General features: G+C 52.2%; 2 protein-coding genes across 2 annotated transcripts in view; one reads left to right on the top strand and one right to left on the bottom strand.

The window, feature by feature from the left end:
• Positions 1-15,599, bottom strand: part of LOC121062855 (coiled-coil domain-containing protein 81-like) — an 85,803-nt gene that overhangs the window by 40,425 nt on the left and 29,779 nt on the right. The gene's annotated exons all lie outside the window — the stretch shown is intronic.
• Positions 13,735-14,649, top strand: LOC121062866 (olfactory receptor 14C36-like). Its single transcript, XM_040543155.1, has one exon. It carries the CDS (start codon positions 13,735-13,737, stop codon positions 14,647-14,649), a length of 915 nt encoding a protein of 304 aa, XP_040399089.1.

Consider the following 15,599-nt stretch of genomic DNA (forward strand, 5'->3'; position numbering starts at 1 on the left):
AAGCAACAAGGCCCCAGTGTCATGAGCACAGCATGTCTCCTCATGAGCCTCAGTAGCAGAGACAACTGCCATCGGCAGGGGGACAAAGCCCTTGGTTCTGCTGGGGCCTTCTGGTCTTGCCAGTGCTCTTGGTCTTTTCCATTACAGGCAGTCCTATGCTGTCCTGTCTGTGCCCCCTTTTCCCTGCAAGCTTTAGTCACCCACCTCACTTCTCCCCCTTGCTCTCATACATGCATCTCCTTACTCTCACTGATGTCTCCCCACCCTCCATGGCAGTTGCTTGAAACACAATGGCATGGGCTGACCACAGACTCCTTCTGGGTGACCTCTGGCACCACAGCACTACCCTTTCAGTGATATTTCCTCCTCCTCATGCCCAGTCTTAAACTTCCAAGCAGCACTTTGTGGCAGTTTTGAATCTCTTCTGCTGTTTCCCACCACCAGAGAAAGCTCCATCATCCACAAAACACTTTTCTGGCAGATGTCCCAAGCCATTAGCCTTCTGGAGCCCTATGGCCTGATGAGACAGGAGAAACCTCACCATGGTCTTCCAAGCCATATACCTGCTGCTGGCCTGCCAGTTTCTAGGGTAGACGTGACCAAGTTGTGTGCCTGTTGCTGGCCCACCATGTTCTCAGGCAGAAGGGACTTGAAAACCCACACCCAAGGCCTCTTCCTGCATGGGGCCTATCAGGCCCTCAGACAGAGGGCATCTCACAATCAATGTGCCAAGCAGGCGCCTTCTGCTGCCTTATCAGGGATGCTGGCAGGTGTAAGCCAGAAAGCACAGGTCTCAGCCAGGAGGCAAGGCTGACACATCAGCTGCTTCAGGAAGCAGTCACCTCATAGGCCCTGTCCCCAGCCATGTTACTGCTGCTGGCCTGTCAGCTCCAGAGACTGAGGTGACCAGATGCTTCCTACTGGACTTCAAGTTTCTGAGGCACAACAGACCACATAAGAACACATTCAGCCAGCACCCACCTTGTGGGCCAGGACCTGAGGACACAAAAAGTAAGCTTTTTAAATGAAATTTATCAATCAAATTTTCTAACACTTCTTTAAATATGGAAACATTCCTCACAGGATTTACTGTGTTCATAGTAACACGTGATGTATCTCTACCTCTGCCTCTCTCTCTTTTCTTCTTCCTCTCCCTATTATGTCTTCAGAGAGCTCTCCAATGGAAAGAGTCATTGAATCACAAAATAACTCATGTTGGAAGAGACCCCTGAATGGCATCCTCTTCACCTGTCCTGCTCAAGGCACACTAAACCCCATGAGGTAGCTAAAGGGCTCCTCTGAGCTTGGCACCATCCAGAAAGGATCTGAAAGTGTGCTCCATCCTGTAATTCAGAGAGTTAATAACGACATTCAGCAGTGTTGGCCCAAGCGCTCATCACTGAGGGATGGTGCTAGGAACTGCCTGACAGGAGAACTTTGCACCACAGATGACAACTGGGCCTGAGTGTCCAGCCAAATTCCCACCCACAGCCTCATCCATTTGTTACGTCCACATAGCACCAATCAGGCTGTAAGTAGTCTCCAGGAGACAATGTCAACAGCCTTGCTAAACTGCAGGTAGACAGCGTCCCTTTCTTTTCCCTCACCTATGGGTTCAGCAATCCCATTTTTGTCCTTCAAGTGGCCAGAGGTAGCTGTGGAAAAACTTGCCCCATCACCTTCCCAGGGACACGTCTGATGTCATTCCAAGTCTCCAGAAAGCTCTCTGGTCCCTCTGGCACATTTGCTGACACAGTCCAGGAAGGCAGGGGCAGGTGATGCAGGAGACAGGCAAGAACGCACAAGTCCTACCCTTGTACACCCAAAGGCAGGGCATTGCAGTGCTTGTGGTGTCCCTCTGGTTCCTGCTGCCTCTCCCAGATTCTGGGAGGCACCTGAGTCCTGCAGTGCATTGCCCTGCTCTGCGCTTCTCTGAGATACCCCATGGCATGAAGAATGGACACAGGGAGAGGGCATTTGTGCTCACTCAGGTTCGCCTCACATGCACATGCACACAATGTGCACACTGAAGCCTCATCTATACAGGGCACACATATGGACTTCTGACTTAGCCATTAAGTGTCCCATTAAGTGTGGGGGAGTAAACCACCTCTCTGAGCTGGGCTGAGAGCCAAAAAAGTCACCCAAGAAGTAACCAGGATAATACTCACCCCTTATTCTGTACCAATCATAATGAACCAGCACCTCCTGCTCATAACCAAGAATTCTTCAGTGCAAGCCCTACTGCCCCATAGACTATAAGGATGTAGTCTGCAAAGTACCAGTGATTTTATCCCCACCCAGCACCTCTTGTACCCAGGCAGAGTCCTGTGTCAGGGCATAAAAGGCAGGCAGACCTTGCTGGTGTTAGATGAGGCCATGTGGGCATGTCCATGACATAAACTAATTCTCAGAGAAGATGTGATTGTTACACTTAATTGGTTTTCTGCAAGGAGAAATGAGCCTGGTGTGAAGAAGTGTGTGCGCCCAGGGGAGGGAGGGAAGCCCAGGGATTCCTTCAGGCTGTTTCCCAGCAGGTTCCCCTGCAGCCCCAGGGCCATGGGCAGGGAGCCTGGTGGGGGGCAGAGCAAGGGAGGCCTTGGGCTGGGCCTCTGCTGCTGGGCTGGGCCGGGCTCCTGGGCCCAAGGGGAGCTCCTGGCAAGCGGGCAGCGCTGCAGAGAGCCAGCTCTGCCCAGGAGCAGCTCCTCTGCCCAGCGCAGCAGGGCTGGGGGCACTGCCTGCAGCTGGCACAGGGAGGGGAAAGAAGGGAGAGATGTTTAAGGCTGTGTGGAGTGTTAGAAAGCTGAGAGTACACTGGAGAAGCAATGCTTGCAACCCATAACATGGTAGGTCTAAGTGAACTGCAGTGCACTGCAGTATCCTGGAGGTGTCCTATACCTGGATTGTCCCAGAGCAGATCAGGCTGGAGACACTGTGTGTTTTTTTCTTGTAGAGAAGCACAAGCTCCAGAGCAGGGGTTTCTAAGCTGCAGGGTCAGTGTCCAGGCCCCGAGGGCTCCCTTGTCATGGGCCGGCTGCAGGCTGTGGAACTGGGGGTGAAGGCAGGGGTGCTCGGGGCTGTGGTGCAGAGCAGGGTCCCTGCTGTGCCCCAGGGGCTGTGTGCTGGGGCAGGGCCTCTGCCGCCTGCCAGGCTCAGCACTCAGCCTGCCCGGGGAGCTGCCCAGGGCACTGCAGGGAGAAGCTGTGGGTGGAAGGAGCCCCCCCGGCAGGGCAGGGTCCTGCTGCTGGCAGGAGGCTGCTGCCTGGGGCAGCCTGCTCACAGTTTTACAGCACAACGAGGATGTATCCAAAGGGACTTTGCAACAGCCGGGATAAGGTAGGGGATTTCAGCTTCAGTCAGGGCTTTCCTGAGCCTCTTGAGCTTTCAATCTTCTCTACTTGCCTCGGTGGTAATAGAAATATACGCTTTTAATTCCAAGAAGAGGCTGAGGCTCCATGATGGCTGGGAGGTTACAAGGATCTTTTCCTGCCCCTCAGCCCGTAGAAAGCTCCACCACCACACGTGGAGCTAACATGTAGTGTCCCCTGCATGACCTGGTCTCTAGGACATGCCCTCACTGAGCTGCCCCTGGACAGAGCCCTGCTGCCAGGAGGTGTCTGCAGGGCAGAGCTGAGCACCCGGCGGGTGGGATGGGTGCTGTGACCTGCAGGCAGGAGGCGTGGCGACAGAGACCCAGCTGCAGGCAGCAGAGCCTGCAAAGTATTCTGGCACCTCCCTGTCCACCATCAAGCCCACAGGATTCAGTACATGGCTCATAACCTCTCATCTGGAGGAGCTGCAGTAGAGTGGACTCTCCCGAGTTCCGGTCGGTCCCTCCCTGGCCTTGCCTCCCCTGGCAGAAGCCCTGTGCTATTTCCCTCTGTTCCTGTACCTACTGTTGCTGTTCTTGTTTTGGGGCTCCCTGCAGATCTGGCTTTCAGCTGCATCTCAGGCTCTGACCCTCTGGGTCCCACCACGCAGACCTGTCCTTAGGGGAAAGGTGCCCAAACCCCCTTCTAAACTCTGAGGCTTGGGGCAATGCAGTCTATGGGGAAGGAAAACACTGAATCATTTTCCCGGATATTCCTGAGACCACAGTCATTGAGCAGCTCTACGTGGGCAACTGGACTGAGCCCTAGAGGAGTCTGGCTGAGACAAGGGTAGATGGACAGACTGGTTATCCTCACTACACTAAGGACATTCACAAAATCTCAACTGGAATGTACGAAAAATGCCAGGGTTTTCTACCCTCAAAAAAAACTCTTCCAAGTGTCACACATGCAATTGGAACAAATTAAACCACAATTGCTATTTGGCAGTCAAGAGTGTTGAGAGTGGTAATGCTGGGAAGTCCACGTAGGTCAGAGGTAGATTTAATCAGAGGTCACTCCTGATTTCTTTATGCTTAGACCTGTAGGACAGGCGTGACTCCTCCAAAGTGCACAGCAGGGTCCCCTGCTCCCAGTGGCACCTTCCTCCAGCACCATCCAAAGCTCAAGCAATAGAGCAGCAGAAAGGTCTCGGAAAGGGGAAAGTCACTGTGGGGGGTTTCAGTGAGAAGTGGAGTAGGTTTTCCTGAGAGACGTCTCTCCTAATTATCACTGTCTTTTCTTCCTTGGGTAGTCCCCTTTGTCCAGGAGGATCAGATGTCCAACAGCAGCTCCATCAGTGAGTTCTTCCTGCTGGCATTTGCAGACACGCGGGAGCTGCAGCTCCTGCACTTCGCGCTCTTCCTGGGCATCTACCTGGCTGCCCTCCTGGGCAATGGCCTCATCCTCACCGCTGTAGCCTGCGACCACCGCCTCCACACCCCCGTGTACTTCTTCCTCCTCAACCTCGCCCTCCTCGACCTGGGCTGCATCTCCACCACTGTCCCCAAAGCCATGGCCAATTCCCTCTGGGACACCAGGGCCATTTCCTATGCTGGATGTGCTGCACAGGTCTTTTTCTTTCCCTCTCTGATGTCAGCAGATTCTTCTGTCTTCTGTCAGAAGTTCTTCTGTGAAATCCCCCAGATCCTCAAGCTCTCCTGCACAGACCTCAGGGAAGTTGGGCTTCTCACATTCAGTGTTTTCCTGGTTTTGGGGTGTTTTGTATTCATCGTGCTGTCCTATGTACAGATCTTCAGGGCTGTGCTGAGGATGCCCTCTGAGCAGGGCCAGCACAAAGCCTTTTCCACATGCCTCCCTCACCTGATCGTGGTCTCCCTGCCGGTTAGCACTGGTGTATCTGCCTACCTGAAGCCTCCCACTATCTCCTCTCCATCCCTGGACATGATAATGGCTGTTCTATATGCAGTGATGCCCCCAGCAGTGAACCCCCTCATCTACAGCATGAGAAACCAGGAGCTCAAGAATGCCATTAGGAAAGTGATGTCATGGATGTTTATCAGGATTTGCTCACGAAATTGATTGGACCTTTCAGCAGCTATAGACTGCTTCTTGTCTTCTTCTACACTTGAATTGTGATTTATGTCATGACAGGCTAAGCCTGGTTGTACTTGTAGATGAATTTGGTTTTCTTTTTCTTTTTCCCCTCGTGATAATGTTTTCCACAAAGAAATGCCATTCTTCATGACCTTGTACTTAAGTACCAACATATCTTTTGTGACCCTGAGGCTCTGCATAAACAAGGAGCCAGTCTCTCTGTGTATTTAAACAAAATAAATGAACCTACAGCAAATTCTTTGTCTGGACCCCACTCTCAGGAGAGCAGGACATAATGGGACCAGAAAACCCCTTTCTGGCTGCAGCAGCTCGGGGAAGGCTGCCCTGGCCCTGGGGCAGCAGGAGCTGCCTGAGGACCCCCAGGGATGGTCCAGAGGGGCTGCAGGCCTCTTGGGGATCTGTTGCAGAAGAGAGCAGGGGACACAGCATGGTACACTGACCTCTGTATGCTTGTGCCATGGTTGTCCCATATGTGGGGCTGAGCCCTCTGTGCCCTAGGAGCTGCTGTGCCCTTCAGAGGGGCTGGGGCTGTGGTGGCAGTGCCCAGAGCCCTGCAGCAGCCTGTGGTGGGCACTGCCATGGGGCCACTGCCACTGGGCTGGGATGAGGACAGGGAGGTGGGCAGAGGGCAAGGAGTTGGGAGAGCCAGGCTCAGGGCCTGTGTCGAGGGAACAGCTAGCCCTGTCCGCCTCTGTCCTGGCCCAGAGCCCTGCAGACCTGGAGCAGGATTGTCTGCAGAGCCCTCCATGGGACGTGGCTGGGTCAGGGCAGGGGCCATGGGCTGGAGCAGGCTGCAAAGGCAGGAGGGCCATGGCAGGAAGGGACCCTGAGGGTGCCATTGGGATTGTAACGGGGAGCTCGACCCATCCCTGAATGTGCACTGCCATGTGTGGTGTCTTGGCAGCACGGCTGTGGGAACATGTGTGGGGCAGTGGGGCTGGGACGCTGCAGGGACATGGTGCTGAGAGGGGCAACAAAGGATCTGCCAGGGTGTGACAGCAAGGACAGGATCCAAAACAGAAATTTATGGTGGAGGTGGAGGTATGGTTTTAGCAAGGGCAGAGCTTACCTGGAAGTGGTATTATCGAGAAAAGTCAAGAGCAAAGAGAAGAGCTTTTGCTGGAGCTAAGGCTCAGATTTCTCACCCAGCTTGCCCAGGACTTGTCCTGAGCAAGGCGGCCACGAGCCCTGCCTGCCCTCCTGCCTGCCCCGCGCCGTCAGGTGGCTGTAGCAGAGGGGACCCACAGCCAGCCCCTCGATGGGGCTCTGCCAGCCCCTCGGCCTCCCCTCTGCAGTGACGTCATTTCTGCCCAGGGGGCTCTCTGATGAGCGGGATGATGTCATAGTGCCTGCCGGCCAGCCCTTCTGAGGGCCAATCAGGCTGCTGCAGTGGCAGTGACCTCACTCCAGCCCCCTCCCAACGGCCTGCCTCTCCCCTTTCCCTCTCCCCTGTCTGGACCCCGGGGACAAAAGTCGGTGTCACGCAGCAGCTTTACAGTGGTGGCCTCCGTGGTGGTGTTGCCAGGGAGGACATCTGCCCCTGTGCCAAAAGGACCTACTACTGCCAAGATGCATTTGGTGTTTCAAGCTGTCAGTGGCAGAGGTCTTGCAAAGTCTTTCTGCAGTTGTGCCCAGGGACCTTCACTCCATTGGTCCTGGGCTGGGGCTTTCACTTCAGATGAACCTGCATCAGTCATGGCACAAGAAAGACGCCTCTTACAGCTGCACCTGCATCCTCCTTCACGGTAGGGCACCACTCGGTGTCCTTCGCTCTGCTCACAGTGTTTGTCTTAGCTCAGGGATGAACAGGATTAGATCTGCTTGAGTCTTCTGAGGCCCAATCCAAGGCCTTCTGCCTGCTGCACCTACAGCACAAGAACTATTATTTTCCTTTACTGTGCGGATTGACCTGATGGGTCTGTTCATATTAATCCCTTTTAATTTCCCTAGTTGGAGTGGGACATATTCCCAGACTGGGGCAGTCTGCTGGGCTCTGCCGCAGCCAGTCAAAGTCACCCACTCTTGAGTCTTTCAGCCTGAGTTTTTCACACATGATCCAACACGAGTTTCTCGGGGTCTCAATGGCTGTTTCAAGTGTAGTTAACTCCAGGAATTCACGGGTAAGTATGCCAGTGTGAGAAACATAGTTGTGCTTTTGCAACAGAAGGGGAAGGTCCCACTGTCCCAAATTAAGGAGGAGAGCTAAGAAAAACAGGACAAGAAGTGTGAAGTCAGTAAAAAGAAAAATCATGAGCCTCTAGTCATGAGAGAATAAGGAAAAAAAAAAAAGGAAAAAAAAAAGGAAAAAAGAAAAAAGGAAAAGGAGAAATTATCAGTTGGTCAAAAAAAAATGTACATATATGGCATAGAAGGGCATCGAGTAGGCTGTGAACCTATAGTACTCAGCCAATAAGGACATGGGGGAAATCAGGTCATAGAATCATAGAAACACGGGGTTGGAAAGGACCTACAAGATCATCTAGTCCAAATGTCCTCCTATCACCAATACTACTCACTAAGCTACTAAATCATATAACATAGCACCTCATCCAGGTGCTTCTTGAACACCGTGAGGGACAGTGACTCCTCCACCTCCCTGGGCAGGCCATTCCAGTGCCTGACCACTCTTTGAGAGAAAAAGTTTTTCCTGATATCTAATCTAAATCTCCCCAGGCGCAACTCATGGACATTTCCTCGAGTCCTATCATTAGTTATCTGGGAGAAGAGACCGACCCCCTCCTCATCACAACCTCCCTTCAGGAAGCCTTAGAGTGCAAAAGTGCAGGTGTTGGGTAATAGGGAATACAAGGTTATGATAAACTTTTACTGTGCACTTCTGCTTGCAGGACACCCGCCATTGCAATCGCAAATAAAATAGCTTTGCAGAAGATCCTGTCTGAAGAAAATTATTGAGATTTTTCTCACAGCTAGGATGCGTGGTGCCAGCCCACAGGAATCCCTCGCACAACCTACAGACTTGTCCAGGCCATAGTCTCGAGTTCCCAGACTGCAGTGGCTGCCTTCCAATGACTGTGACTTATGTTATACTCATGGAATCATAGAACCATAGAATCATGTAGATTGGAAAAGACCTCTCAGATCTTCAAGTTCAACCATTTACCTAACACTGCTACGTCTATCCCTAAACCATATCCCTAAGCACCACACCTGTATGTCTTGTGAATACCTCCAGGGATGACCACTCCATCACATCCCTGGGCAGCCTGTTCCAATGCATCACAACCCTTTCAAGGAAGACATTTTTCCCAAAACCAAACCTAAACCTGCCCTGATGCACCTTGAGGCCATTTCCTCTTGTCCTGTGTCTGGCCCCAGTACTGAGCCCTGGGGGGCACCCCTTGTGTGTGGCTGCCACTTGGATTTAACTGCATTCACCACAACCCTTTGGGCCCAGCCACACAGCCATTTTTTTACCCAGCAAAGCTCACGCCCATCCAAGACATGAGAAGCCAGTTTCTCCAGGAGAATGCTCTGGGAAACAGAGTCAAAAGCTTTACTAAACCCTAGGTAGACAACATCCTCAGTCTTTCCCTCATCCACCAAGTGCATCGCATTGTCATAGAAAGAGATCAGGTTCATCAAGCAGGAGCTGCCTTTCATAAATCCATGCTGACTGATACCAATCACCTGGTTGTCCTGTATGTGTTGAATGATGGCACTCAAGATAGTCTGCATCATAATGTTCCCTGGCACCAATGTAAGACTGACAGGCCTGTAGCTCCATGGGTCCTCCTTTTCGCCTTTCCTGTAGATGGGCATCACATTTGCTAGCCAACAGTAAGCTGTGACCTCCCCTGGCAGCCAGGACTGCTGATAAATGATGGAAAGTGGCTTGGTAAGTACTTCTGCCAGCTCCTTCAACACTCTTGGGTGGATCCCCTCTAGCCCCATAGACTTCTGTATGACTAAGCGGAGTAGCAGGTTGCTAACCATTTCCTCTTGGATTAGGAGGGCTTCATTCTGCTTTCTGTCCCTACCTACCAGCTCAGGAGGCTAGGTACCCAGAGTACAACTGGGCTTCCTACTAAAGACTGAGGCAAAGAAAGCATTAAGTACCTCTGCCTTTTCCTCATCTCTTGTCACTATGTTTCCCCCCGCATACAGTTAAGGTTGGAGATTCTCCTTAGTCCTCCTTTTGTTCCTAAGGCATTTATAAAGACATTTTTTATTCTCTTGCATGGCAGTAGCCAGACTGAGTTCCAGCTGGGCTTTGGCCCTTCTAATTTTCTCCCTGCACAGCCTCACAACATCTTTGTAGTTCTCCCGAGTGTCCTGTTCCTTCTTCCAAAGGTCATAAACTCTCTTTTCCTTACTGAGCCCTATCCAAACCTCTCTGTTCTGCCAGGCCAACCTTCTCCACTGGCTCATCTTTTGGGACATGGGAATGGACTTTTCCCGTGCCTTTAGGATTTCCTTCTTGAAGAGTGTCCAGCCTTCCTGGACTCCTTTGCCCTTCACAACTGCCTCCCAAGGGACTCTGCCAACCAATCTCTTTAACAGGCCAAAGTCGGCCCTCTTGAAGTCCAGGGCGGCAATTATGCTAACCCCGCTCCTTACCTCTCCAAGAATCAAAAACTCTATTAATTCGTGATTGTTATGCCCAAGATGGCCTCCAACCTTCACATTCCCCATAAGTCCTTCTCTGTTCACAATCAAAAGGTCCAGCCGGGCACGTTCCCTGGTTGGCTCACTCAGCAGCTTTGTCAGGAAGTTATCTTCCACCCACTCCAGAGACCTCCTAGACTATTTCCTCTCTGCTGTGTTGTCTTTCCAGCAGACATCTGGGAAGTTGAAGACCCCAACCAGACTGTATTTTCGGTAACCAAGTCAGTATTGGCCAGTGTGTGAGTGGCTCTAGGACACTGGATGCACTCCGCGCACTCCAGTCTTTGATTCAATAACCTGCAGTGCTCTAGGTCAGAAGTCACTGAGCATAAGCCAACATGTCAAAGTTCTTTTGTGTTTGTATAAAGCATTCCCATACTTCAAACTCACCTCTGGAAGAGTCCAAAACACTCCAGGCACCCACAATTGACATAAGCAATGGCAGAATTACTGCAGGCTGTTGCAGGGAGTCCCAGAAGTGCCTTTCCCTGATGACCAGCTCTGGAGAAGGCCTTGGGTTGCTTAGCTTGGATGGAATGCCAGTGGATATTGGAAAGCAAGAGAACCAAGGCTTTGCACATCTCTGGGCCCCAAGGGCACATGCCACTCACGGAGGTTGCCTGGGTGACATGTGGCAGCGATAGCTCCTGCCGAGAGGCAAAACCCCTCTCTCAACAGAAGGGATGAGGAACAAAGCCTTCATCCCATTTGGCTGATCTCACAGTAATACCCAGGCGCAAAGCTGCCAGGCTGTCACCATGACTGTGGCAGTGTGCCGCTCTGTCAAGCAACTGGTAGCATTTCAGGGGAATCCAGCCCTACTGCTTATTCTGCAAATAAATGGCCACTTTTCTGACCCTGTCCGGCTTCTCATGCATTTGACACCACAAAGAAAATTGGTGTCTCCTTCCTAGGGAGGAATAACACCAAGCACCTGTACAGGCTGAGTAGAGGGGGAGGATCACCTCCCTTGGCTTGCTGGCAACACTCTTCCGAATGCACTCCAGGATCCCGTCGGCCTTCTTGGCCACAAGGGCACACTGCTGACTCATGCTCAGCCTGCTGTCCACCAGGACTCCCAGGTCCTTCTTTGCAGAGCTGCTCTCCAGCAGGTCATTCCCGGCCTGTACTGGTACTGGGGGTTATTCCGCCCTAGGAAGGAGACAGGACCCTGCACTTGCCCTTGTTGAACTTCATGGGGTTCCTTTCAGCCTATCTCTCCAGCATGTCCAGGTCCCTCTGGGGTATCAGCCAATCCTCCCAGCTATGTGTCATCAGCAAAGTCCCTGAGGGTGCACTCTGTTACATCATCCACTTCATTGACAAGTTGAACAACAGAGAGGAACTTTGGCACGTCCCGTAGCCCTGCACAACCTGGTAGGGCAATTCCTTCTGCAGGAATCAGTCAGCACAGTGTTTAGAGAGGGCCAGTCAGTGTTTGCTTTGTCTGCTTCCAAGTGTGTTCCCCAGGAGGGACCCTGCTGCCATCCAGAAGCTGTGAGCCCAGGAGCCCCAGGGACACATGAAGGGAGCCTGGTGGAGTGCAGAGCAAGGGAAACCTTGGGCTGAGCCTCTGCTGCTGAGCTGGGCCGGGCTCCTGGGCCCAAGGGGAGCTCCTGGCAAGCGGGCAGCACTGCAGAGAGCCAGCTCTGCCCAGGAGCAGCTCCTCTGCCCAGCGCAGCAGGGCTGGGGGCACTGCCTGCACAGACAGAGTGCTTAAAGGCAGGCAGAAGTGGCAGGATGCACAGAGCTCGCTGGGGGAGAACACTTGCCAGCCCTGAGCCCAGTAAGTGTCTGGCTGGAGGGCAATGCAGCCGCAGCTCCTGGAGGAAGGAGAAGCCGGGGGTGCAGGCAGGGGTGCCCAGGGCTGTGGTGCAGAGCAGGGTCCCTGCTGTGCCCCAGGGGCTGTGTGCCACGGCAGGGCCTCTGCCGCCTGCCAGGCTCAGCACTCAGCCTGCCCGGGGAGCTGCCCAGGGCGCTGCGGGGAGAAGCTGCGGGTGGAAGGAGCCCCCCCAGCAGGGCAGGGTCCTGCTGCTGGCGGGGGGGCTGCTGCCTGGGGCAGCCTGCTCACAGCTCCACAGCACCACCAGGGTGTATCCAAGGGGACTTTTCATGAGCAAGATCAAGGCAGGGATTTTCTGCACTGTTTTTATTTTCCTGCTCTTAAAGTAGGGAATGGCAGGAGAGTTGAATAAAGGAGCTGTCAAGTATGAGAACGTCACTGAGACTCCTGAAATATACCTTAGAAGATAAGTATGTTTGTGAGCAGCTCCAAAAGTGCCTTCAGCCTCTCTCCTTCTTATGGACTGCATCAACATCAACTTTGCTGTATCCATCAGGGGTTTCTGACAGGTCCTTCTCCACCTGCAGAGGTGCACATGCATCTAGGCAGTGCCCTGCAAACAGGTAGGTTTCTGAAAGGAAAACATTACTGCACAGAGTTTGACATGGGTCTGTGAGCACAGAGAGGGAAAAGACATGGACAAGGAAACAGTTTCCTAGAGTAAAACGTCCAGGAAGCAGGGACAGGATCAGGTAGAGGAAAGTAAAACCAGAAATGTTGCCAGTAAGAAAATTCATCAGAAAACTCCATATTTTTCCATTCAGTGCAGACTCCTTCTTCTGAGCAAGTCCCCTTGCCTCCTCTCCCACCCAGGAAAGCCTCTGCCCTCACGGCTGTGGATCCAAGGCATGAAGCATGTCCTCTGCAGCCACAGCTCCAGCAGAGCAGAGGTGCATCTCTCCAGCCATGTGCCCATTTCCCTATGTGGTGAAGAGGGGCTGAGTGCAACCGCCCAGGATTGTGGGCAATCATTCAGTGAGGCTGGGGAAGGAGTTGACTTTCCCTTAATGAGACACTGTCATTGGGTGAGCTGTCCTGCAGGATGCAAATCTTTTCCATAGCATTTAGTGTCATCAGTGAAGAATCAGATGCTGCATGCAAGGACATGCTGTTGGGCTGGTAGAACGAATGATAGATGTCCTTGACTAGCAGTGTGGTGCTCTGACCATGTTCAGGTTACTTGGGAGAGGGTGGACATGCAGTGGCAGGGGGGTTCCTCTGCTCTCAGTAGCATCTGACTTCTTTTCAGGGTAACATGAAAGTGATCGCCCTCAGTGTCCAAAAGCTGCAAGTGCCAGGCAGCTGGGCACAAACCCAGCCAGCTCCCCTCACCCTGCACAGTGAATCACTTTGCCTCTCAGGTCTCACAGCAATTCACTCTGAGTGCAGCAGAAATGCTCAGGATTTCTGACTGCTCTTTAGGCATGATGAGGGGGAGGAAGGTGTGTAGAAAATAAATCCTAAAAGTCCTTTTTGCCACCCATGTTCTTTTGCATTGGGACTGCAAATACTGACAAAATATTCTGAAAATAAAATCTAGCTCCCCAGTACATTCCTATGTACCCACTAATTCCTTGGGAAGTGCTTCCTTGAGAGCCCATGGGCAAATGCTCCTGTTCCTCATGGAATACTGAACTTCATGAAATGAAGCTCAGATCATGGAACCGAATGAATATTTCCTTCATAGAAAGAAAATACTGGGGAGTATGGTAGAGGGAGAGTCTATGAGAAATGGTATAGGTTTCACTCGGAGAAGCATGTCTTATGTCGTCACTGTATTTTCCTTCCTGTACAGGTCCCCATACCAAGGAGGACCAAATGTCCAACAGCAGCTCCATCAGTGAGTTCCTCCTCCTGCCATTCGCAGACACGCGGGAGCTGCAGCTCCTGCACTTCGCGCTCTTCCTGGGCATCTACCTGGCTGCTCTCCTGGGCAACGGCCTCATCCTCACAGCCGTAGCCTGCGACCACCGCCTCCACACCCCCATGTACTTCTTCCTCCTCAACCTCGCCCTCCTCGACCTGGGTTCCATCTCCACCACTCTCCCCAAAGCCATGGCCAATTCCCTCTGGGACACCAGGGCCATTTCCTACGCAGGATGTGCTGCACAGGTCTTTCTGGTTGTTTTCTTCTGTTCAGCAGAGTATTTTCTTCTCACTGTCATGTCCTACGACCGCTACATTGCCATCTGCAAGCCCCTGCACTATGGGAGCCTCCTGGGCAGCAGAGCTTGTGCCCAGATGGCAGCAGCTGCCTGGGGCAGTGGGGTTCTCTACGCTGTGCTGCATACTGCCAGTACATTTTCCCTGCCCCTCTGCCAAGGCAATGCTGTGGACCAGTTCTTCTGTGAAATCCCTCAGATCCTCAAGCTCTCCTGCTCAGATTCCTACCTCAGGGAACTTAGACTCCTCACATTTAGTGGTCTCGTGTTTGTGGGGAGTTTTGTTGTAATTGTACTGTCCTACATGCAGATCTTCAGGGCTGTGCTGAGGATGCCCTCTGAGCAGGGCCGACACAAAGCCTTTTCTACGTGCCTCCCTCACCTAGCTGTGGTCTCCCTGTATATTAGCACTGCCATGTTTACTTACCTGAAGCCCCCCTCCATCTCTTCCCCTGCCCTAAATCTGGTGATGGCAGTTATGTACTCAGTGGTGCCTCCAACATTGAACCCCCTCATCTACAGCATGAGGAACCAGGAGCTCAAGGATGTCATTTGGAAAGTGTTTTCATGAATGCTTTTTAGTATTCATGAAGTTCCCGTCTCTCTTCCCAAACGACTCCCAATATATCCTGTTCCAGGTTTGTTTTGTTATTGTTTCCTGAATAATAATTTTGTAGTTGATATTATTTATTGTTTTATTATGTATTTTAGTATTTATTCTTTTGCTGTTCCTAGAAAACTATGTGGTTTCCTCCCACTGATACATAGGAATGACTTTGCATTGTCTCACCTGAAGCCTGTATCAAAGTCTATCTTAAAGGCTTTCTCTGACTGGACTCTCCCAGAGCAGCTCTGTAATAAAATGGGATGTCCCCAGTGTCCTGCCTGAAGGCTGGGCTCTTCCTCCAAAGATGGTGCCAGCAATAGGCCTAAATACTTGCTGTTTCTCCCTGGGTACAAGACCATCATGTGCAGTGACAATGGAGATGGTGAATGGTCACTGAATTACATAGCCACATGTGACTTCCAGATGACGTTATTCAGAAGAATCTGAATTTGCTTCGAGAGCCCAAGGGGATCTTTATGGACCGTGTGGGCGTGGGGTGGGCGGTGGCTGGGCCCCACAAAGTGAGAGATCACAAAAGGTGGAGTCACCTGTCCTGGTTTCAGTTAGGACAGAGTTAATTTTCCTCCTAGTAGCTGGCAGAGTGCTATGTTTTGGATTAGAATGAGAAGAGCGCTGATAACATGCTGATGTTTTAATTGTTGTAGAGCAGTGCTTACACCAAGCCAAGGACTTTTCAGCCTCTCTCTGTCCTGCTAGTGAGCAGGCTAGGGATGCAGCAGGAGCTGGGAGGGGACAGACCCAGGACAGCTGACCCAAACTGGCCAAAGGGGTATTCCATACCATCTGACGTCATGCTGAACAATATATAGAGGTGGCTAGCCGGGGTGGAGGGGGGGCCGGCTGCTCGGGGATAGGCTGGGCATCGGTCAACGGGTGGTGAGCAATTGCATTGT

The sequence above is a fragment of the Cygnus olor genome (assembly GCF_009769625.2).
Source record: "Cygnus olor isolate bCygOlo1 chromosome 34 unlocalized genomic scaffold, bCygOlo1.pri.v2 SUPER_34A, whole genome shotgun sequence".
In the NCBI taxonomy this organism is placed as follows: domain Eukaryota; kingdom Metazoa; phylum Chordata; class Aves; order Anseriformes; family Anatidae; genus Cygnus; species Cygnus olor.

What these genes read in the sequence shown, in the direction of transcription:
- LOC121062866 (XM_040543155.1), top strand. Translation starts at nt 13,735, where the DNA reads ATGTCCAACAGCAGCTCCATCAGTGAGTTCCTCCTCCTGCCATTCGCA.